The sequence below is a fragment of the Podarcis pityusensis genome, assembly GCF_964106645.2.
Source record: "Podarcis pityusensis genome assembly, chromosome: 8".
NCBI classification, from domain to species: domain Eukaryota; kingdom Metazoa; phylum Chordata; class Lepidosauria; order Squamata; family Lacertidae; genus Podarcis; species Podarcis pityusensis.
The window spans coordinates 62,641,429-62,664,724 of record NC_138033.1 but is presented as its reverse complement, the minus strand read 5'-3'; the positions used below and the strand labels follow the sequence as shown (position 1 = coordinate 62,664,724).

Below are 23,296 nucleotides of genomic sequence, written 5' to 3'. Positions count from 1 at the left end.
AAGAGGATTAGAGAAATTCATGAAGGAGAAGGCTATCGACACTTTCTCAGAAGAGGCATCTGGTTGGCCAGGCATCTGTGAGGGAGTTCCAAAATTGAACTATGCATTGCACAAAAAAGTACTTTTCTCTTCTCTATCCCACACCTTCCATTGGATGTCCGCAAGTTCTAGTGTTTTGAGAGAGAAACTTTTCTCTGTCCACTTTCTCCATGCCATGGAGAAATACATACACTTCTACCACGTGGCCTCTGACTCGCCTTCTCTCTAAAATAAAAAGCCCTAAACGCTGCAAACATTCTGCATAGGGAAGTCCCTCTCTACCCCCTTGATCTTTCTGCTCTGCTTCAGTCTTTGATTGACTCTGGTTTCTTGCACTTAGAGAGAGCTCTCTCTCTAATTTTGTGGCGTTCGTATGGGGCCCCCGGTCGTCTCACGGACTATTGACCCCTACACCACTAATCCGCTGCCATCAACCAAGTCCTCCCTGGTAAAATCACTTCAGTCTCAGTCAGCTTCTCAATTAATAAAGAAGAGTGTATTTTATTTCAGACACAAACAAAACTTTTACAGCATTGCAAACGTTGTTGCTCTTTACTTTCTTAGTCTTATTTTCCTCTCTCTATCACTTCTACCTCCCCACACTCAAGAACCCACTGCCCTGTCTATTACCAACTGCCTTTCCCAACCAGCCAACCCACTAAATCCAACCAACTACCCACCCACAACTGAGAGACAGAGGAGGAAAAAACTTATCTTCATCCACTTCCTATGCTTATAAACTTCACCACTCATGCCACCCTTTTATCATCTTTTTCATCACCTTTAAATAATCTCCTAGCAGACCCCATCCCCTCACTCCCTTCTGCCTACCCCAACCTTGGCTTGGAAAAGATCCATATGCATTTCGTGTCAATTTGATGTTGGGGGGTGGGGGTGGAATTTAATAAATGTGAGCATCAAATATTCATTCCGGTACAGGGGCTTAAGTAGTTTTAAACTTGCCAAAATCAACATCGCCCATCTATCTTTAATGAGACTCCTGTAAAAACAATGACTTCAGTCATCGTCATGTTGTGTACACCAGACAGATACATTTACACAAAGCCAGGGTACTATATATATATATATATATATATATATATATATTCAACTCCCCAAAGAAATCACACTAAATAATGCAACGTGTTTATGAAGAGACTTTCGGTTTATGGAAGTAGTTTACTCTCTAGGTCAGCATTTGTGAATTTTGTAGAAGTTTCAGGCATGGGGCTTTATTCTGTTTGCAAGGAATCTGAAGTACTTGAGTGGCCAAAAAACCCCCCAAAAAACAGATGTCACTCCTTTAAGCGTCATGCAAATACCTAGCTGCTAGATCGTGCTCAAGCCCCTTGCAACAATTTCACTTGACTGCAGCTTCAGTTAACGAAGGAGTCAAATTTTCAGGAGACTCTTTTTAAACTTCTACAAATATTCTTAATTATAGAGCTGGATCAGTGGGTCAGAGCAGGGTACTGATAACGCCAAGGTTGCATGTTCAGTCCCCATATGGGACAGCTGCATATTCTTGCATTGCAGGGAGTTGGAGCAGTTGACCATCATGGTCCCTTCCAACTCTATGATTCTAGGACTGTGTAATATTGTTATTTCATTTTTTAAAATCTCCAGAGGAGTAGCTGCCTTAGTCTGTTGCAGCAAAGACAGCAAATTCTTGCAGCATCTAAAAGACAGAGGGCGATTCCTAGATGTTTAGCGGTGAAACAATTGGAGGAAGATAGGGTTGTGAAATCTCTCACCACGAGTCAATTCTACTATGCCCTGGTTCACATCCTACCCTGGCTAATCTTACTCCTTGTAAAGCATGATTTAAACCTAAACTTGAATTCCAAGTTTAGAAGCAACCCCCTTTTTTCTTAAAACAACAAGAACAACAACCATACCAGTTTGTGGTGTGTCCTAGTTCCACAAGGAAACAAGAAAATGCTGCTCCTTTGGCCTCTTCTCTTATTATTTTACCCCCTAAGAATGAAGGTGGCAGCTTTGACAATGCTATAAGCGTGACACAGTTATGGGCCTGGGAGCACATGAGACTCAGAAGAGATCCCAGCACAAGACAACCGCTGCCCGTGCAATTCTTGGATGGTTTAAAAAGAGGATTAGACAACTTCGTGGTGGAGAGGGCTATTGATGGTTGCTAGCCACAATGGCTAGGCACTGTCTCCACACTTAGAGACAAGAATGCTTCTGAATACCAGTTCCTGGAAACCGCAGGAGGGGAGAGGGCTCTTGTGCTCAAATACAGCTTGCTGGTTTCACACTGGGGCATCAGGTTCAACAAGATGATAGACAAGATGGGCCATTGGACTGATCCAGCAGGCTCTTCTTGCGTTCTTGCTCAGATCTCTATTCCCAGATAGCATAAGGAGCAGCTGTGTCCATCAGCCACAAGATCATGGTGGAGCACAAAGAGTCTCCCACTTTGCTGATGTTGGGTTGCATCCTGTTTACAACTCCCTGCTCCTCGCACTTTCTCTGGACCTCGAGGCAAGATGCCATTTTGGATTTAGCCTCTGGGAACAAAGGGGCAGTCATGGTTGCATTCCTGCATTGCAGAGGATTGGACTAGAGCAGGGGTCAGCAAACCTTTTCAGGAGGGGGTCGGTCCACTGTCCCTCAGACCTTGTGGGGAGCCGGACCCACCCTCTCCCGAAAGCACTCCCTCCTGAAAGGACCCCCCTCTCCCAAAAGGAACCTCCTGCCCCCGCCGCCACTCACACCACAGTCGCCAACGCCACCTCGTCTTTGGCAGTGTCGTCATCGTCCTCTGCCTTGGCCACGGGTCCACAGGACACAGAGCCCATGCCGTTAGCCTGGGCAGCGGACGCAGCCTCCCCACCGCCACCGCTTCCTCCCGCTCAGCTCTTGGCCATATGCGGCCGCCTCAGCGGGAAGGAAGGGGCATCGCCCACAGGTGTCCGCAGCTTCAGATTGGGTGCAGGAGCTTCCTGCAGCCAATCAGAAGTCACGCAAGTGTCATGAAAGTCAGTCCCTGTGCAGTGAGGCCTCCACGCCGCGCTGGTTTAGCACAGGGACTGATTGAACAGGCAGCAGGGTCCGCGGGCTGGATTAACGAGCCCAGTGGGCCACACCCCCGGGCCTTAGTTTACCGACTCCTGGACTAGAAGGCCCTTGGTTACCCCTTCCAGCACTTCACTTCTATGATTCTATGCAGCTAGATAGTTATCTAGGACTACAGATCTCTTTCCTATCAGGGAATGGTCTTCCCTTAATAAACACATGCTTTCTGACTTCATACCAAGTCTCCGTCTGAATGCCTTTCAACCAAAGGCATGCTCCAAGCAAGGATTCGTTTAACTAAAGTTAACTTTCCCTGCCGCATTTAAACTCTACATGCGAACAGGCCGGACCTTGTATAACCTCTGTGTCAGCTTTCTGCGAGCAGATTGGGATGAATGCTTAACAAACAGCTTGCCTGGAGGAGCCCCTAGGAGACCATGCAGGAAGCGCACAGCCGCCTTTGAACAATAGGTAATGTATTGTGGGGTGTTTTCCTGCTCTGCCTTTAACTGCATGAAAGCCACGTTGGCTTTTTGACCAGCAGAGGACAGGCTGCTGCAGAGCAAACGAAGATGGGAGACAGATAAGATGCTTCAGCAATATGTAATAACAGAGGGAAGAGGCAGGCGCCAACAGTTATCCTTCTTCTAAAAATAGCAGTGGTGCAAGTGGATCCCCTTTTTGCACATCGTGCCTCGTGCACATGCATCTAAATGCATTGTGCATGCGCAGCAAGGACCCATGTGATGCTTCATCCTCCCATTTGCACCCTGCCAGGGTTTGCTTTGAACTGTGGGTGTGACGCCAGATGATGATTATTTTCCAGGAGGCCTTAAAATGAAGACCACACAGGCCTACAGCAGTCTTGGCATGTGAACATAAGAACATAAAAACATCAGAAAGAGCCTGCTGGATCAGGCCAAAGGGAACCCATGCAATCCAGCAACCTGTTCTCACAGTGGCCAGCTAGATGCCTCAATGGGAAAACTGCAAATAGGATTTGAGCACAAGAGCTCTCTCCTCTGCTCCTGTGGCTTCCAGCAACTGGTATTCAGAAGCATTGCTGCTTCTGACCCTAGAGGCAGAGCAGAACCATCATGGCTAGTAGCCATGAATAGCTTTATCCTCCATGAATTTGTCTAACCCTCTTTTAAAGTTAGCTGAGTTGTTGGCCATCACTGCCTCCTGTGGGAGAGAGTTCCAGAGTTTGGCTATGCGCTGCATGAAGAAGGACCTTCTTTTGCTTCTGTCGGGCCTTGGCCAAATCCAGTGCAAGAGCCTAGTTGATTCAAGACTTGCTTCTCCCTCTCTCACCTCAAAAAAGCTTGCGATTTGGGTTACTAACCCTGCTGTATTTCACTTGTCTAACTAGTATAAATTGACGCTTTCAGTCAAGCAGTGTTTGGGCAAAACTCCACCCAAGAACTGCCAGATTCTACCTGGCTCCACCCACAATGTGACCCGTTGATACCCTGGCTCCTCCTCCTCCTTCTCCCTGGATTCCATCCTGGCTCTACCCCTCACTCAGCTCCTTGTGTCCTCGCTCCAGCTGACTTGCGTTCACCTCTTGGACGTTTTTCTTTCAAAACCGAGTTAGAAAAGCCCTGCTTGATAAGGGCCAGTGGCCCATCTAGTCCACCATCCCATTCTCACAGTGGCCCAACTGGATGCTTCAACCGCCTGCTGTCATTGCCACACACTGTATTGCTGTGAGTTTGTTGGGGGCTAGTCTGGATGATGCCAAGTGCCTTCCGATTCTTGGGATCAAGGATCTGTTGGGGTAGAAGGCATGAGAGCAAGCTTGCCAAACCAGTCCCCTTGTTGAGGCAATGGTGCCTGAGTAGTCAAGCACCGTGATTTGCATAACCAAAGAGAGGGGGCGGGGTGTCAGCTGAGCTGCAAGCAGGCTGGAAGCTGGAGACACCTTAAACATGCTTGCTTCGTGCTGGATCCAAAGCTGCGGCTAACAGAGAAGATCTGATGGTGCGCTACTGCTGCGAGCCCCGCCAACTTATGCTCAGGTTGTGCAGATGTGTAAATAAAACCATATACACTAAAGACACCACAGTCTCCACTGACCTTCATTCTAAGAAAACCAAACCTGCGACCCCTGGAGTCTCTCACCTCACAGAGATTTTAGGGCTGCACGCATTCTTCTTTTCCATTTCAACTGGGGTGCAGGCTTCCTCATCCTGGTACAGCACGCTCCCACAACACACAATTGCTGCCTTTTATACTCCCGTAATTAGAAGATAATGGAAACTATTTTAAACCCTGCTGCATCAAGACGTCTCTTGAGGGCCATGCTAGAGGTAACGTCATGACATCATTGATTGAATCTCCCGTGTTTAAAAATAAGATAAGAAACCGAAAGCAGTTGGTGGGAGGTCAACTCAAGATGACGGTGCTGCGGGAACAGGAGTGAAATCTCCCTCCCCCCTTCTTAACCCACTCCCACCCACTGTGGAGCTGTTATTTGGCCTACAGCAGAGGTTTTCAACCTTTTTGAGTCCACAGCTCCCTTGACCAACTACATTCTTTCTGCAGCACCGCTGTGGGGCTCAGGAGCCCAGCTATGTCTCCCCTTGCCTGCAGAGCTGGCAGCCTCTCACCCTTTTTCAAACGCTCTCATTTGTGGAGTGTTCCCTCAGCCTCCTCTCCTCTCCCTTCTCCTTGGGAGTCCTCCAGGCAGCTGCTGCTGCCATCTCTGGTCTCTCCTCCCTCGCCCCGAAGAGAGGTGCCTGTCAAAGGCACCATTCACCTGCGGAGCCTATAGTCAGGGCTGCTGCAATAAACAGCTGTGCAAGCCTTTGGGAAGCAGAGATGCGAGACGCCATCCGGGGGGGGGAGAGAAATAGGGACAGAGGCCAGTGTTGCCCATGGCACCCTGACCATCATTCAAGACACCCACTGGTCGAAAACCTCTGGCCTACAGGGATGTACTCAGGAGCAGAAGAAGTTGCCTTATGATGAGTCAACTGTTAGTCCATCTAGTTCACTATTGGATGAACTTGCAGCCATGGCTCTCCAGGATGACAAACTGGGTGTGTTCCCAGATCAAATGTATGACTCCCCTATGAAAGGTTGCAGTGTTTGGGAATTCTTAGAGGAGATTAAGAGGTGATGTGATAGAAGCTTATTTAGCTATGCATGGGGATAAAGAGGATAGAGAAAGTTTCTGTCCCTCTCTCTTACAACCAGAATTTGGGGCCATCCAACTGAAGCTGAATGTTGAACAATTCAGGGTGAATACGAGAAAATACTCATTCCCACAAGCACATAGGTAAACTATGGAATTCGCTGTCACAGGAGGCAGTGATGGCCCCCAATTTAGATGGCTCTAGAAGAGAGTTGGACAAATCCATTAAGGAGAATACTATCTATCCACGGCTATTGGCCATGATGGCCATGCTCAGCCTCCACTGTTGGAGGCAGCAATGCTTCTCTGCATGCCAGCTGCTGGAAACCACAGGAGGAGAGAGTGCCCTTGCTGGTTTCTCTCTGGGACATCTGGATGGCCACTGTGAGAAAAGGATGCTGGACAACATGAGCCCTCTTTTGGCCCGATCGAGCAAGCTCTTCTTAGGTTGTTAGCCCTTTTCAGAGCAGACCTATTGAAATTAACAGACATGACTAATGTAGGTCCATTCATTCCAATGGGTCCTCTCTGAGTAAAGCTTTGCAGGCTATACCCATTATTATTTAAAATGTTTTTTAAAAAAGTGGAAAAGAAACTGCTGGACAAATAATGTGGATTGGAATACAAAAGAGGGAGGTATGAGGAAGTCCAGAAAATAAGTAATTTAAAACTGGAAATGGAAAAGAGAGTTTGTTTTTAATTGTTATGTTTTGTGTTTTTATTGTTGAGTTTTGTATTGTTTTTTGTGTGTGTTGTTTTTCTTTTTTCTTTGTTTAAAACCTTAATAAAAAATTATTAAAAAAATAAAATAAAAATAAAATAAAATGTTTTTTAAATAAAACCAGAAGGGAGCACTGATCACAGACATCTGGGTGTCACGCCTTCATTAATCCTAATTCTGGGACCTTTGGGATCTGACAAACACCTTGTGCAATCCATCCTGCAAGCCACTCATGACTACAAAATATCCACAAGCTGACCTAGTTTGGCCAAAACTAGACACAGGCTTTTCCTGAATTGGGAGGGGTCCTGCCTAGACAGAGGCAGGTACGGAAATTTGACTCACTGCCGTTTTTTATCAATTGGAACTACATCATTCCCTGGCTAAGGTTGCCACCAAGTGGCTGAGAGTTTGGAAAACACTGGGGGATTTTCAGGTTAGAGATACACAAACACACACACCATGTTCTTAAATTACTGTACTCAAATTGCTGTTTCTGAAACTTCAGAGAGCCAAATTGGAGGCACATTTTCTTGTTCCATTTGAAGAAGCTTTGTTTAGAATACACGTTGGGAAATATCCAGCCCAGAGCTTTCTCAACCCCTTTTCCAAAGCCCTGCTCCATGGCCTGTTAAGTATAATTGGTTTAACTCACACTGAAATGAGAATGGCTAAGAGAGTATTGCTAACATGGTGTGTGTTTTCCCCCTGACAGCAGTTTCCTGCATGTTACAAATTCACCATGTTCGAAGGGTCGTGGCTAGTTCTTTGGTTTCTCTGAAACTTTGTGAAGGTGTAAATGAAGCTCTCCAGGAAAACAGCTCCAGGCAAAATGGATGCTAAAAAGAGAGAGACCTTTTCTTATAGGTCTGTTTGGATTATTTCATATTTAACAACAACAACAATTTTATTATTTGTACACTGCCCATCTGACTGGATTGCCCCAGCCACTTTTGGCAGGTTCCAACATATATAAAAACATAAAAAATATTACCCATTCTATTATGCTGAGCCTGTGCTGGACAGCGCAGTGGCGACGCGGGTGGCGCTGTGGGTTAAACCACAGAGCCTAGAACTTGCCGATCCGAAGGTCGGCGGTTCGAATCCCTGTGACAGGGTGAGCTCCCATTGCTTGGTCCCTCCTCCTGCCAACCTAGCAGTTCGAAAGCACGTCAAAGTGCAAGTAGATAAATAGGTACCGCTCCGGCGGGAAGGTAAACGGCGTTTCCGTGCGCTGCTCTGGTTCACCAGAAGCAGCTTAGTCATGCTGGCCACATGACCCGGAAGCTGTACGCCGGCTCCCTCGGCCAGTAAAGCGAGATGAGCGCCGCAACCCCAGAGTCGGCCACGACTGGACCTAATGGTCAGGGGTCCCTTTACTTGATGCTTGCGGTTTTTCAAGAAAGTTCTGCGTGTAAAAGTTTAAATATTTTTATGGGTCTGGACAATGTTTATTTCCAAAAGGGGTGAGGTTTTATGCATCCAGTCTCTTTAACCTGCACAATATTGATATTTCCAAACTGGCCTACTTGAATGTTTTTGCCTAACTAGACTGTCTGTCTGTCCTTGAACTCTGTCTGCCAGTCAGAGTGAACAAAACTGGGTTTGCTGAGCCAATGGCCTAACTCAGGTTTTTTGTTGTTGTTTTTTTAAAAAGCAGCTTTATGTTTTCATTTGTTTTTCCTTTCTTCTTAGGCTTGGTATTAACTGTGGAGGGTAAAGGGAAAGGGACCCCTGTCCATTAGGTCCAGTCGTGACCGACTCTGGGGTTGTGGTGCTCATCTCTCTTTATTGGCCAAGGGAGCTGGCGTACAGCTTCCGGGTCATGTGGCCAGCATGACTAAGCCGCTTCTGGCAAACCAGAGCAACGCACGGAAACACCATTTACCTTCTTGCCGGAGCAGCACCTATTTATCTACTTGCACTTTGACGTGCTTTCGAACTGCTAGGTTGGCAGGAGCAGGGACTGAGAAACGGGAGCTCACCCGTTGCGGCTATTCGAAACGCAGACCTTCTGATCAGCAAGTCCTAGGCTCTGTGGTTTAACCCACAGCGCCACCCACTGTGGAGAGTAGCAAGTTGCAAATGAGGCCAGCAAAGGCTATTGTGTGTTTAAAAGCTGGAGGAAGAATTTCCACAGATGCAGCTACCTCCCTACAGCACTGTGACATGAGAAGGTCCCCTGCCAATATTCCCTCTTCCAAGCTGAAGACACAGGAGCCTTTTCTCCTTTCCATATGCTCTCCTTAGTTACACGAGATATTTAACCTATGTAACCAGGGAGCAGTTGTTCATGCAGAACAATTGGATCATTTTAATTCCAGAATATGGTCCCCTGCAAAAAAAGAGGGAGAGGCAGTATGCCAACTGGGTGGACAGCAAATAGCAGAATAGCAACAAATATCCATTGCTGAGAAAACATGGAAACGGAAGTGCTAAACAAGTACAGGGAAGAACCAGGCATTTGTGACTTCTTATACTGAGTCAGATCATTGCCCTGTCTAGCTCAGTATTGCCTACACTGGACGGCAGCAGTTCTCCAGGGTTTCAGGAAGGGTTCTCTCCCAGCCCTAACCGAAGATGCCTTTGGGGATAACCTAGGACCTTCTGCATGCCAGCAGATGCTCTGCGATTATTTTTTGTTCTGGAAGGAGAGGGCACCTGCTGCTTCATCCCACCTGTTATCAAGAAAAAAAACTGCTCCTTTTCCCTTGTTGGGTATCCAAGAGCCCGTATAGAGTCCTTAGGTAGGTTCCCTATTGGAAGGAGAAAATAACAGAGGCCAACCAAAGAATACTGAGAAGCAAGGCAGCTAGTAAGCCTGATCTTTATTAAAACTGTTGCAACAGGGTCCTCACTCACTACACACCCAGGAGAGAGGAGGATTACCAGAACAATGGCGTACAAGCCCTCGTATAGACTCTTCGAAATTGCCACCCTGTAAGCTTAGAGGCCACCCCCCAATATATCATACATACATCACAGAAGGGGCAGTCTACAGCAGAAATCCTCTCTGCCAGAATACCTGATAATAGTGACTGATTGCATTACCCGGGCAGCCCATTCTTTTGTGATGGTAAATACTTTAGTTCCTGAATCCAGGTCACAGGCTCACCCTATTCATACACACATATGCCCTTAAGACAGGTAAGCAAAAGACAATGGAGAGGCTTTCCCATTTCCTTCCTCCTTGCAGAGAAATATTTGAGGTCACTGCGAGAGTCAAAAGGGTTTGGGAGAGTCAAAATGACTCCAGGATTGTTCTCCTGTACTATTTCAGACACGTGGTTTATATACTTATGTATGTGTTTGCCTCGTACATTTATGATCGCTTGTTTTATATGTGGGACCTAGCCTAAAACATAGGATTTCTCACTAGCGGTCTAGAAAAGGGGTCTTTTTGAAACGTGAGATTCAGATCGTATCTCTCTATAATTTTTGTGGCTCTGTGTTTCGTGTATCGTCACCAGACATCCCGGTTGCCCTCGAGAAAGATGTCCGTTCTTTCCTCAGTGTGACCTCCTAAGTCCTGATCTCGTCGTTAAAACTCCTAGAAGAAAGACGGACGGCGAGGGTAAGACGTCAGCTCTATAAGTTCTGACTGGGGTGAAACACAGGAGAGACTGGAGACGCTTGATTTTTGTCTCTGAGCAACGCTGCCCTAAACAAAGATGGCGATGATCTCGCTTTCCGGGGGGCGGGGTGACGTAGCGCACAGAATAAAATGGCGGCCGTGACTTCTGAAGGAGCCCGAATATTGATCTTGGTTGGCTGTTTTCCCTGCGGGGAGGCTGCGGAAGTAGCTCTGCGTGCCGCCGGAAGTTGGTGATGGTGCCTGGCGGACCTGACCTGGTTGCGGACAGACCTTCTTCTCCATGCGGGCCGGGAGTGTGAGTCGAAGGTGGAGGTTCTGCTCCACCCTGATTTGCATATGCTAATATATATTGATACATTTAAATATTTGCAGGTTGGCGGTGGCCGTTAGGGATGCCTCACCATAGAGGGTTGCCCGTTGTGCGTATGCTAATTTATGCAAATAATTGTCTCGTGTTTGTGTGAATTGGTCACCGGGTTAGTAATAAACAGGTTTTGTTTCATGTGTTCTTATTGCATCGTTTCCCTAAATATCTCAAGGTGATCACATGGGTGACCCCTCCCCCAATGAAGGGTTCTCACAACACCCGTGTGAGGTAGGCTTGACCAAGAGAAAATGGCTCAAGATCAGCCAGACTAGTGTCAATGGCTGAAGGGGGATTTGAACCAAGGCCTTATGGCGTCCAAGTCCAATTATTGTGTCGCTGTCTCTTTCTGTCCACCACTCCATTCTAATAGGATTTCAGGATTTTCATATGGGCTTAACTTGGATAGATAGATCTGTTATATTTGCTTTGCAGATTCTTAGATTTCTTTGTAAGAGCTTGGTGTAGAAATGATGGTTAGTAAGAAAAAAATTATTTTGTCATTGATATCCCATCATTCCTTCCAAATTGCTCTGAGGGGCATATGGAATTCTCCTTTCATCCTCTCAACAACCCTACGAGGCTGAGAGGGACTGGGTCAGAATTGGGTCATTGCTGAGTTGGGTGAGATTTGAGCCTGAGAGTTCAGTAATAGTTTCCTATCTCTGTTCTGGGCTAACTGAAACTTGTTTTTCTGTTTATCATCAATTTGATGTGGAGGTTTGAGTCTCTATGGCTTTTTTTTTGTTGTTGTTCAAACAGGGTCCTTCACGCAAAGCAACTGACAGACGCCCTTCAAAGAAGCTAAAATGTGAAAAGAAAAGCCTGGCCAAACAGGAGATACAAGGAGCCAATTTCTGTGCGAGCACCAGCCACCTTCTCTTCCCAAAAGAGACAGCCGATAAAGCCGCCTCAGGCGTGAAGTTTCCACACCTCAAGATGATGCTGCAAAGCGAAGGGAAGGAGGTTCCTCAGATAGCTGAAGAGATGCTGGAGGCTGAAGAGGATGGCCTCTGTGTGAAGCCATCAGCGCCAGGTACGGATGGCAAAGCCCTCTTCCAGCCCCGTGTCCAGAATGTGGAGGAAGAGAATGAGGAAGAAGAAGAGGAAGAGGAGAGCTGTGGAGCTCGGTTGTCGGATGACTCTGAGATGGAGCCAGAGGTGCTGAGTCAAGGCTTCAAGTTGGACAACAGCATTTTCTTGAATGAGGACAGCAACCAGCCACTGCCAGTAGACCGATTCTTTGGCAGTGTGGCGTTTATGCAGGTAGGGGAAGGGGGTCAGCAGAAGGAAGCTTGGGGTTATGGCTGCAACCCAAATCCCACTCATTTAGGAAGCTCTTGTATTATTATTATTATTTATTATTATTTTATTAAATGTATATTCTGCCCATAAGAAACCAGAGAAAGAAAAACAATTTTTAAAAATAAAAACATTTAAAAACAGTCACATAGTCATCACAGCTAATAATTTCAAGGGTGCCCAAAATATATATCTTTGTAGGACTTCTGAGACAACTAATAAATTTGGGTAGGGGAGCTTTTTGGCTCCTTATTAGGATCTAGTCTCATGAGCTAAATTTTAAGTATGGGTGAGGTTGCCCACCTGTCATTCACTTAACTGCTCCCTTTTTTGATGGAAATGAATGTTTTATGTCTGTTTGACACTGAAGGGCTGAGGGAGACATAAAGTGGTGTTCAATGCTAGTCCTACTCAAAGTAGTTCCATTGAATGGTTATCTTAGGTTAATTAATTTCAGTGGATCTACTCATGACTATGACATAGCTGAATACAACCAAGAATAGATAATTGTTTTCTTGTTTTACTATAAATGTTGTTGATTTATCAAGTTTTTGTTTTTATTTGCCTGGTTCTCATAAACCAGCAGAATGAAAGAGATGCCAAAGAGTTTCTTTGCAGTTCAGCAGCTTGTAGCTCCATTTCTAACTTATTTTTCTCAGGAAATTAAAAAGTAAATTCAATTTGTAATCATTGACTGAATAAATTGCATTTTTAGTATATCAAACATGATAATTTAATGGCAAACCAATTTATATATTTTAAGACATTTTATGTTCCTAAAGTAACAAAGTGACTTTTGATCCATTAAGGGTGCTAAAAAAATGCATATTTTTTTTTCAATTCCCTCCCCCCCCCCAAATTTCCCAGGGAGGGGGAGAATGGAGGGGGAACAGTTCTTTTCCACAGCTTCACAATTTCCAGAAACTTTACATGTCTAATCTGTTGTCCTGGATGTTCATGCATTCTAGGAATAACATGGTACCTTCCTGATACTGTTGGACTACAGTTCCCATGATCCCATGCTGGCTGAGGCTGATGGGAGCTGGAGTCACACAGGGCCCCGAGTGGTCTGTCTGAAGCAACCTTGGCCCATGCATTAAGTCTGCTCTTGGCTTGTTCCTTTCCTAGGACCTCCCAGCCCATCCTCTCTCCCGGGTGTCTGCCAGCAGGCGAGAGCTGAGAAAGGGACACTTCATAGCCAAGGACGATGATGACGATGAAAAGGAAGAAGTCGCTTGAGCACCGAGCACTGACCCGGTCACCTTCAGTAGCTGCCATTTCTTTTTCCCTGACGCAAATGTGCATCTCGCCACCATTGTTGCATCTTCTAGAGAAGTGCATCTTCTTTTTTGAAAAAGTTAACCCTCCCAGTTCAGATGTTGGAGGCAACGTCACAGACTGCGTGTGAGGCAAAGGCAGAAAGTCAGCAGAAAGTTTGACAGCACTTGTTACGAACAACTCCTGACTCCCAGAAGGGGAGAAGAGCAAACAGTTCCCAGAAGCAGCATGTGTGTGGGAAACAAGTCAGTATCTTGATTCCTGTAAGAATGCAAGCTTGGAAGGTAGGAGTTGTGGGGTCACTTGGCAACTTCCTGCAGGCGCTTAGACCTCAGGGGTCGCACCAGCAAGCTTGGGAGGAGGGTTTGCAGGATCTCTCAGGCACAGTGAGAGATGCTAGCCCCAGTATGAATGACTATCCCCTCCAGCCTCCTTTTCCAAAGAGGTAACGATCCACTTTGCCTACAGTATTTCTTGCACTGCTGATCACCCAGGTTGCGAGGCAGCGGCCTGGAACGGCAGAAGCTTAGTAGAGAACTAATTAAAAACGATTTATAGAGCCCTTAAGTTGTGTTAGTTCATGTTGCAAAGCGGCTGATGCCAGAGAAGAGAAATCTGCTCTCTGGATTTTGTTGCTCCTAATGAACGGAAGACTGTCGGATAGTTCCCAAATGACAGTGTTATTTGTGTTGGCAGGATTTTATTTAATTTTTATTGCACAGGAGGAAAACACAGCATGGAGGAGCGGTGCAGAAATTGAGGAGCCACAGGGCTAAGCGGGGCAGCGAGGGGGGTGTTACCAAATTTTCTACCTCAAGGAAGCTTCTACCCCAGTTGATCTGCCACAGAAGCCTAGACTGTTGCAGAGGATTTTGAGAAATAGTAGAAGAGCCCTGGTGGATAATAGATGTGTCATCTAATCCAGCCTTCCAGATGTTGTGAGCTCTATAAATTCCCAGTAACCACCCAGCAAGGGATCAGGGATGATGGGAGTTGTAGTCCAACAGTTAGAGGGCAACAGGCTAGGAAAGGCTGCTCTATACAAACGTCTTACAGCAGCAAGTTAGGTGCCTCCAAATGGGCATCTGGAAACCAGGCATTCTCACAGTTTAGCTCCTCTTAGTCGCCTTAGCTAATTACAGCTGATAATCCTTTCCTCCACTAATCTGTCTAGCTCTTTATAGTAAGTTAGGCTAACCTGCATCCCTCCAGATGTTCCTGGACTCAAAGCATACTTGACAATTGGTTGTACAAACAAGCTAAATTGGGAGCGGGAGTCTCAACATTTGGAGGGCTTTAGGGTATCCTCCCCTGATTTAGAGAGTCAAATTGAAAGGAAACCACCTCTGTTTCCTGCACGCCCCCCCCCCCCGAAAGTAATTGGGGGGTATTTTATTTACAGTGGTGCCTCGCAAGACGAAATTAATCCGTTCCGCGAGTATCTTCGTCTAGCGGTTTTTTCGTCTTGCGAAGCAACCCGCTTAGTGGATTAGCGCTATTAGCGGTTTAGCGGCTATTAAAGGCTTAGCGGATTAGCAGATTAGCTGCTAAAAGGCTATTAAAGGCTTAGCGGCTTAGAAAAAGGGGGGGAAAGCGGGAAAAAAATCTCAAGACTCGCAAGACATTTTCGTCTTGCGAAGCAAGCCCATAGGGAAATTCGTCCTGCGAAGCGCATTGAAAACGGAAAACCCTTTCGTCTAGCGGGTTTTCCGTCTTGCGAGGCATTCGTCTTGCGGGGCACCACTGTACTGTGTTTATAGCCCACATTCTTCTCCAAAGAGCTTGAGGTGGTGTACATGGTTCCCGCCCCTCCTTATTTAATCTCCACAACAGCTTTGTGAGGTAGGTTAGCCTGAGAGGCAGCGACTGGCCCAAGGTCAGCCAGTGGGGCCAAGTGGGGATTTTGACCCCGGTCGCTCTAAGCATTATCCCACACTGCTTAGAGAACCATAGTTGTCTGTGTGACATCACAGTGCTCACTGCATTAATCCCTGTCCTCCTTTCTATTTCCATGGCTAGCAACCAACATTTTGCATGTGATACACTCCTTGGGTCCTGGTGTCATGGACTTGTTGGATGCAGAGGAATGGTAGGAAGAACCAGCTGGGGAATCCCCAAAGGGAAGAAGGCTCAGAGACAGGGGATTGGTGGGAAAACAATGAGGAGAAGACTGGGAGGAGAAGGTGTTGGAAGCTGAAGAGGTAACAGGGCTTGGTGAGAAGGGGGAGTTGGTATGGGGGGAGCATACAGTTGTCCTAAATGTATAGGACTTGTTTCTGAACAGACCTGCTTAGGACTCTACTAGACAGGAGAGCTAGATATGCTACAGAAATAAAATCAGGGCTTTACAGGCTCTGGGCTTGAAATGAAGGATACCAGCATATGTGATTGGTTTCTTATTTTTCATGTTCCGTTCTGCAGTACTGCAGGATAAGCCAGGCTGAAAATGGCACAGAAAACATAAGGCAGTGAAGCCATTTTCTGTTTCTACTACTTGATTTAGGGCTTCTCCATGCTTTGCATGGTGGAACTTCCGCCACACGAGTACTCATATAGGTAAACAATGAGCCTTCCATTTAAACATTGCAAAATCCCCATAGGATGTGGAGAAGAATCCATTGTTTGACTTGGGTGACCGCATGGGCCCTGGCCAATAGGCACCCACATCAGGGAAATAAATGGAGTTGCCAGCATTCGGGAGTTCAAAAACGTGTGCCCTTCCTCCTGATGGAGACAGCCACGTGCAACTGAGGTCAAGGGCCAGAAGGCATTGGGACTCCACAAAATAAAGGCTCATCGGCCAGACCACCCACCCAAGTGCTCAGGAAAAAGGTACATCAGCCCACAACTTAGAAGTCAGTCCCTTGGCAAATGGGGGGGGGGGGTCACTTCCGGATCTTGTGGACCCCTTTCCGTTTTCGGTAGATCTTGCTCTTGTCACAGCTGAGGTTGTGGTAGGCTTTCTTGTGGCAGGCAATGTGCACCAGTTTCAGATTATGGACGGTAAACAGCAGCTGGTAGAAGTATTCCCAGTTCACTTCCCTGCCGTCTCGGCCCTTTACAGCTTCTGCTAACGTCGGGAGGACCGTCCGCTTCTTCTCAATTCTGAAACAGAAAGCAAGCCCTGTGAATGTTAATGTTTAGAGCCTTTTTCAGAATTTGGAAACAAGCAAATGTTTCCTGGGGACCCAAGGCAGTGCACATTCTGTGCAAACCCAGGGGAAATAGCAGAATTCTGAGTCCTGAATCTCAGGGCTGTTGCTTTTCAAGTTCGTTTTAAAGTAACATCCATTGCCCCACCCAGCATTGTAATGTGGCCCCCAGAAGACTGCCTGCTTAGCAACACAGCCCCTGAGCTGGAATAGGTTGTCCAACCCCAAAATTGGAAGAAATCAGTCTGCCTTCCGGTGCCTTTTGTCTTTCCAAAACGGCAGGAAATGCCCGTTCAGATATTGCACTTGTACCTACACATGGTCGAGGTTCCAGGTGCTAAAGAGGACTCTGCTCTCTTTGTTCCCATACGGATTGATGGAGTGTTGGCTAGGGCAGTTTTCTGCATCAAAAGGGCCCTGCGGAAAGACGACAGCATGAAATAATAATACAGTAATGTTGTTATTTATACCCTGCCCATCTGGCTGGGTTTCCCTAGCCACTCTGGGCAGCTTACAGCATATCTAAAAACATAATAAAAACATCAAACCAAATAAAAACCGAAGCTGAGAGTTCATGGGGAAAAGGGAATACATAAATTTACATAAAAATAAACAAGTTTAAATAAATCTCTGCAAGGGGACAGGGTGTCATGGAATGAGGATCACAGCTCCCTCCTGTGCCCTTGTGAAGCAGGTTAGGCTGAGAGGCATCAACTCTCAGCAAGCTTTGAGGCCGAGTGGAGGAATCTGAACCCTGGTCTCCCGAGTCCTAAACCCTAAGGCAGTGGTTTCCAATCACTGTGCTGTGGCACCCTGGGGTGCCTTGAATGATGCTCAGGGGTGCCACAGGTAACACTGGCTTCTGACCCTCTTCCCTCCCTCCTGATTCCCTCTCACATCTTTGCCTCCCAAAGGTTTGCACAGCTGCTTGTTGCAGTCCTGGCTACAAGGTGAATAGTGCCTCTGGGGCCTTGGAGCAAGCAAGCAAGCAGGTGAGGGAGCCCACCCAGCCAATCCGCCAGCCCTTGCTGTTGGGAATGGACAGACAAGTCCCAGGGCAGTGTGAGGAGGTACCTCTCTTTGAGGGGACAGCTAGGAGACCAGGCACAGTGGCAGCAGCTGCCCGGAGGACTCCCAAGAAGAGGGGAGAGAAAAGGAGGCTGAGGGGATGTTCCACAAGGGAGGGTGTTTGAAAAAGGGTGAGAGGCTGCCAGCTCTGCAGGCAAGGGGAGACATAACTGGGCTTCTGAGCCCCCACAGGGTTGCCGCAGAAAGAATGTCGGTGGTCAAGGGAGACGTGGACTCAAAAAGTTTTAAACCTTTGCTCTAAGGAATGCAACTGAGAACTAAGCCAGTTGGGACACTGCAAGGGCCTATCCAGCTCTGCCCAGCCCTACAAAGGGAAGCTCGGAGGCCAGGTTTCAATCAGAGGCTGAAGAGAGAATCTTGCCAAGGATAGCGCCTGCTCTGTCTCCATCTCTGTCCTACTCACGCTGCTGCCGTCGGAGGTTCACCTCTTGCCCGCAGTGGATTCCCTTCCCACTCTTCTGAACTGTTTCAGTTGCTGCTTCTGAAACATAATCCTTGCCTGTCCCTGCCTTGGACTCCAAAGAATTAGGACCTCATTTCCCTCAGACATAGGGGTCTGAAGCCCACCAGAACCTGGGAAAAGGGGTCCTTAAGGGGTATGGCTTGAACATGCAGGTGAATCTGCTGACCTTATCAGAAGTCTAGGCAGCTGGCCCAGAGGTCAGAACCCCTGGCTGTTGGTGGCCAGTGTTTTTCTTTTTTTAAAAAAAAAATATTTTTATTCATTTTACAATACAAAAATATAAAAACACATAACAAAGTTTTTCACAAATACATTTTTTTGGACTTCCCTCAGCTCTTCTGCAAATCCTCCGTTTTAATCCTTCTTCCGCATTTCTTAATTTAATATTGCCTTTTATTAAAAGCCGCCTCCCTCTTATTCCCTTTTTTTACAATATTTCTAATATTTTATTTCCACAGAGCCTCTTGCAAACCTACAAACGTTATTTGTTCATCGCGTATACTTTTCGAATAGTCTACAAATTTACTCCAGTCTTCAGTGAATCTGTGGTCTCGTAGGCCTCGAATCCTTCCTGTTAATTTATCAAGGTGGCCAGTGTTTTTCTTGGTTGGTTTGGAACTCTATATTGGAGTGGAGAACATGTGGCCCTCCAAGCCTCTCCATCTGGCCCCCTGATTTCTGCCTAGGCAACACCCCTCGAGTCCTGCTCTGCACCTTCCTTGGGTGTTTTTGTCTGGCTGAACTGTGTCCTTGAACTGTGATAAGGCCTCTTGCTTGCCTGGATGGAGGGGGAAGGGGGAAGTCTGGCCTACTAGTATACGGGCCCCCGAAGGTAACTTAGGAGGGAGTGTGGCCCTCTGCCTGGAAAGTGTTCCCCATCCCTGCCCTGTATCTGTTAGAACCCTTTTTTTTTTCTTTTTTTTTTAAGACAACCGGGTACGGACACACAGTTTTGCAGCACCAGAAACTAGTTTGAAACTTACTTGACAAGAGAACCAGCCTTCTGGTGTGCAAAGACAGACCTTCTTGTCTTCTCTCCTGTCAAAATAACAGCCATTGTACCTCTCTGACTTTAATTTCAACAGCATCTCTTCCGCAATCTCTTTGAATTTAGCTTGGACGGCCGGGTGGAGTGCGGAAGCGTAGTTGCTGACCTTTGTTTAAAACAAAACAAACAAACAAAGCTGTGGCATATTCATGTATTTGAGGATTCCTACGCTATGTTTTGGCTGAATGGATCTTCAAGGTGGTTCACAAATGCACTGGGTGGTATTCAACTAAGTTTTACTCTGAGGTGACCCATTGAAATGAATGGGTCCAGTTTAGTCATGTTCATTCACTACACTGAGGCTGCTCTGAGTACAACTAAGCTTGAGTGGAATCCACTAACTAAAAGAAAAATGTAGATGAAAATGTAAGATGGGTAGCTAGCCCCTCTGCCCCCAAAATCTTCAAAAAATGTTTTTTGTGCCATATAAGACCCCCTCAGACTTGTGATTTTAAATATTTGTGTGTGTAATCGGACAGTCCTGTGTCCAGTAGGGTCCCCTACTGTGTAACTCCCCAGCTACTTCCCATTTATAATCATTATAATACTGTTTAAATATGACCTTTAAAACTTTTACTAACTGCTTCCATATGGCCCTCCCTGTGATAACTGATGCATCTAAAAGGTGAACTATGGGCTGCATCAAACATACATTACCTCTTTCATGTAACCTCGGATCCTGCTCTCACAGCTGTAGCGCATGTAACTGGACTTCGTCTTAAAGCGAGAGTCAACCCCTAGGAGAGAGGGGGGAAACCCCATTAACCTTCTACCTGCATCTATAAAACAGGCCCTTCTTCTGAAAGCAGTTCTGAAGCCTTTTTAATACCCAAGGTGTGGGGCGAAGAACCCCTATTTGATCTTACCCTGTACAGGCAGTGTGGTGTAGTGGTTAGAGTCCCAGATTATGTATTTCAGGCCTGAGTATTTCAGGCCTTTGGCTCAAGATCATGTCACTATCTCTGCATGAGCTGAGATTTGAGAGGTGTGCAGGAATCAATGCTTTGTGTTGGGCTTCCTCTTCCAAGGGGCTTTGGACGCACCCAAAATGAAACATTGACTCCCTTGCAAGGTAGTAGACTCTCCTTCCTTGGAGGTTTTTAAAGAGAGGTTGGGTGGCCATCTGTCAGGGATTCTTTAGCTGTGATTCTTGCATGGCAGGGGGCTGAGCTAGATGACCCTTGGGGGTGCCTCCCAACTCTGTGATTATATGAAAAGTGTAATGTTTAGCAAAGAATAAGAAGAAAAATACAACCCTCCTTAAGGGGCGTGTCGGCACCGAGGCAGAGCTCACCTTCGAACCATCTCCCATCTTCCTCTCTGCTTTCCCCTGAAATATTTTCACTGAGAGTCTGAATGAGGTCAGCCAGCAGCTTCCGTCTCTTGGGGGCTTCCTCGTCAGAGAGCAGCCCCTGAGCTGCGCGAATAACATCATCCGTTCGGCTAGAAAAGGCATCAAGAAACCGCTGGATCTCGCTCACATCTGCAAGGTTGTTAGAGTGGGGGGAGGGTGTGTGCAAAATTATTCGGGGTTGCTTGTACCTGCTTTAATCAAGATAATATTTTACATTATTATTAATGGTAGTGAAAATAATCAGTAATTAGTATTAATTTTTAATCAGCATTAACAGCAATAATGAAACGCTTAACATTTTCAAAAAGCTCTCAAGCATTCAAAGCATTTGCAATATCTGACTAATCTGAATGCATCAAACCTGGATTTATCTGAGTCAACATGGTTATATTTGTGGTGCGACCAATTACAGTAATTCATGAAAGGAAGGGAAGATAGAGAAAATTTCTGCTTTGTACAAAAGTCAGCGTGTTTGATGTGACCCTTAAAATATGCATGCTCACCAACAACGGAAATTTCCCAGTTAACAATATTATTTCATAATTTATTAATTTCATACAACGCTATGTGATATTTGTTGGCTGGGTTATGTGCATACACTCAAAATGCATGAGGACGGTGGATGTTTTCAGGCGGAGGAATAGAACAAAACTCCCTGTCCTACTCACAGCCATGCCAGCTCTCTCCTGGGGGTAGCAAGATGAGTTCCGAATGATCTGGAATATGCTGAAAATACCCTTCCGTCACCTCTGTGCCGTCCTCATATAAGCACAGCCGGCAGTCAGTGTAAGGGAGCTGTTGGGAAGGTGACACAAGGCACATGGAGTCAGGGCAGCCGTCACAAGACACAGGAAGATTCCCCCGCCAGCCCTCTCCCCAGACCAACTTTTATTCTTTTCTTACATTTATGTCCCACCTTTCTTCCGCCATAGAACCCAAGGTGGTGTGTATGTGGACTCCCATCCAGTCCTCAGTCCCCAACCTGCTTAGCTTCCGCAAGGAGGTGGCCTCATCCTAGCCAGAGCACTGGGGTTTTGTTCAGATGCCACCCTAAATCAGTTTGCTTGCTCTAAACCAGTGTTCCCCAAACTTGGCCCCTGGCTTTTTTTGGACTACAATTCCCATCATCCCTGACCACAGGTCCTGCTAGCTAGGGATGATGGGAGTTGTAGTCCAAAAACCGTGGAGACTCAAGTTTGGGGAACACTACCCCGCTTTCCTGGATTAAAGAAGGGAGTTCTATATGCCCCTGGGATTCCCTTCCAACTCCAGTTCTGTGATTCTATTAACAAGCAACTTGAGCACCTGCAGTTCCTCAGCGGCTCCAGCAGGGGCCGCTGCTTGCACTTGATTTCCGCGGCGGTCCTAAAGCCCGATGCATACCCAACCACCTCAACTGCACCTGCAGGAAGGCGCAGGACTTGGAGAGCAACTCCTTCAGGCTTCTTGCCGCCACTCCGAATTTCCGATCGCTGCCGAGGCTACGGATTTTGAACGCTTTGGGTGCCATCGCGCCGCAGGCGGGGCTCGAACCCACAGAGCCTAGCTTCCGGGTCTCGGCCCCGAAAGGAGTAGGGCTCTGATTAGTCGACAGAAGTGCTTGTCAAGCGTTAGGACCCGCCTCTGTCCTCCCTTAAAGGAATAGATTATTTTTATTGGTCAACATCGATCCGCGACCGATAAGAAAAGGTTTAAGGAAATGATTAATTGGCTACTTTGAGGACAATGCTACCTTAGCACCGAATACAGTACTTCCTTATTTAAACTGGCAAATCTGTTTTATTCGTTTTCTTTAAGCCGCATGCGCAAAAGGGTCTTTCCCGCCTCAATAAAAACGGCCAGGCTTGATCATTCCCAATGCGCATGCTCACCCCTTTGCAGCAAGCTTTCGCCATGTTAGCTTAGGGAGTGGTGCAGTCCTTCAACGCATGCGTAGAAATGTATTTTGGGCATGATCAAAGGCTCCGCCCCCAGCTGGTCATAGAGATATAAAACAGTAGAGTCGTACTGCCAAGTATACTTTCTCGGACCTTTTAAATGCAATGCGCGGGCTGAGTTATGGATGCTTCTTATGAATTGCTTCATCCCAAAGTCAGAAAATATTTATTGTAGGTCCCTCATCATCACTACATTATTTTTTTTGTTCACACAACAACCCTGTGAGTTAGATCAACCTGAGAAGTAATGCTTTGAATGTCCAGTGTATGAGTATCATTCATCCCTAGAGGGCAAAGCGGCGGGGGGGGGGGCTGCTATAAAGGTCAAGTGTCAACATCAGATGGGAGTTGGCCCCTGTGAAGACAAGTGCTGGACAAGAGGGGCCACTGGCTTGATCCAGCTGGCTCTTTTTTTGTTGTTCCTATGTGGACAACGAACACCCATACCAAAGCACTAGAGAACATGCTTTGCACTTAAAATGTCTCAAAGAATATCATTGCTGCTGCTTGAGAAACATGTAAAAAAAATGAGCAGGTTTAAGAGCAGACAGCTAATAACTCAGGTCCCTATGAATTTGATATCGATAGTTGGTTTCTATTTTAATATTGTTTCAATATTTTAATGTTGTATTTTAATTTTGTTTTTAAGTTGTAATCATTTAACTTGTTTTTATTATTGCTTGTAAGCCGCTCTGAGCCCGGCCTTGGCTGGGGAGGGCGGGGTATAAATAAAAATTATTATTATTATTATTATTATTATTATTATTATTATTAAAATT

The 23,296-nt window shown here is 46.4% G+C and overlaps 2 protein-coding genes across 3 annotated transcripts; one reads left to right on the top strand and one right to left on the bottom strand.

Moving 5' to 3' along the window:
* Positions 1–10,653: 10,653 nt before the first annotated feature.
* Positions 10,654–14,041, top strand: LOC308483388 (UPF0688 protein C1orf174 homolog). 2 transcript variants are annotated; one of them, XM_081017215.1, is made up of 3 exons: positions 10,654–10,825; positions 11,657–12,160; positions 13,325–14,041. In XM_081017215.1, exons 1-3 carry the CDS (start codon positions 10,811–10,813, stop codon positions 13,433–13,435), a joined length of 630 nt encoding a protein of 209 aa, XP_080873341.1. In that variant the 5' UTR covers positions 10,654–10,810; the 3' UTR covers positions 13,436–14,041. The 2 variants fall into 2 exon arrangements, with proteins under 2 accessions (XP_080873341.1, XP_080873340.1); XM_081017214.1 differs by lacking the exon at positions 10,654–10,825 and adding an exon at positions 10,828–10,949.
* A 1,179-nt stretch (positions 14,042–15,220) lies between these two features.
* Positions 15,221–22,403, bottom strand: DFFB (DNA fragmentation factor subunit beta). The gene is made up of 7 exons (XM_081017206.1): positions 21,983–22,403; positions 21,249–21,375; positions 20,521–20,709; positions 19,884–19,963; positions 19,162–19,332; positions 16,943–17,043; positions 15,221–16,579 (listed from the first exon to the last, which is right to left on the bottom strand). Exons 1-7 carry the CDS (start codon positions 22,088–22,090, stop codon positions 16,360–16,362), a joined length of 996 nt encoding a protein of 331 aa, XP_080873332.1. The 5' UTR covers positions 22,091–22,403; the 3' UTR covers positions 15,221–16,359.
* Positions 22,404–23,296: the final 893 nt, after the last annotated feature.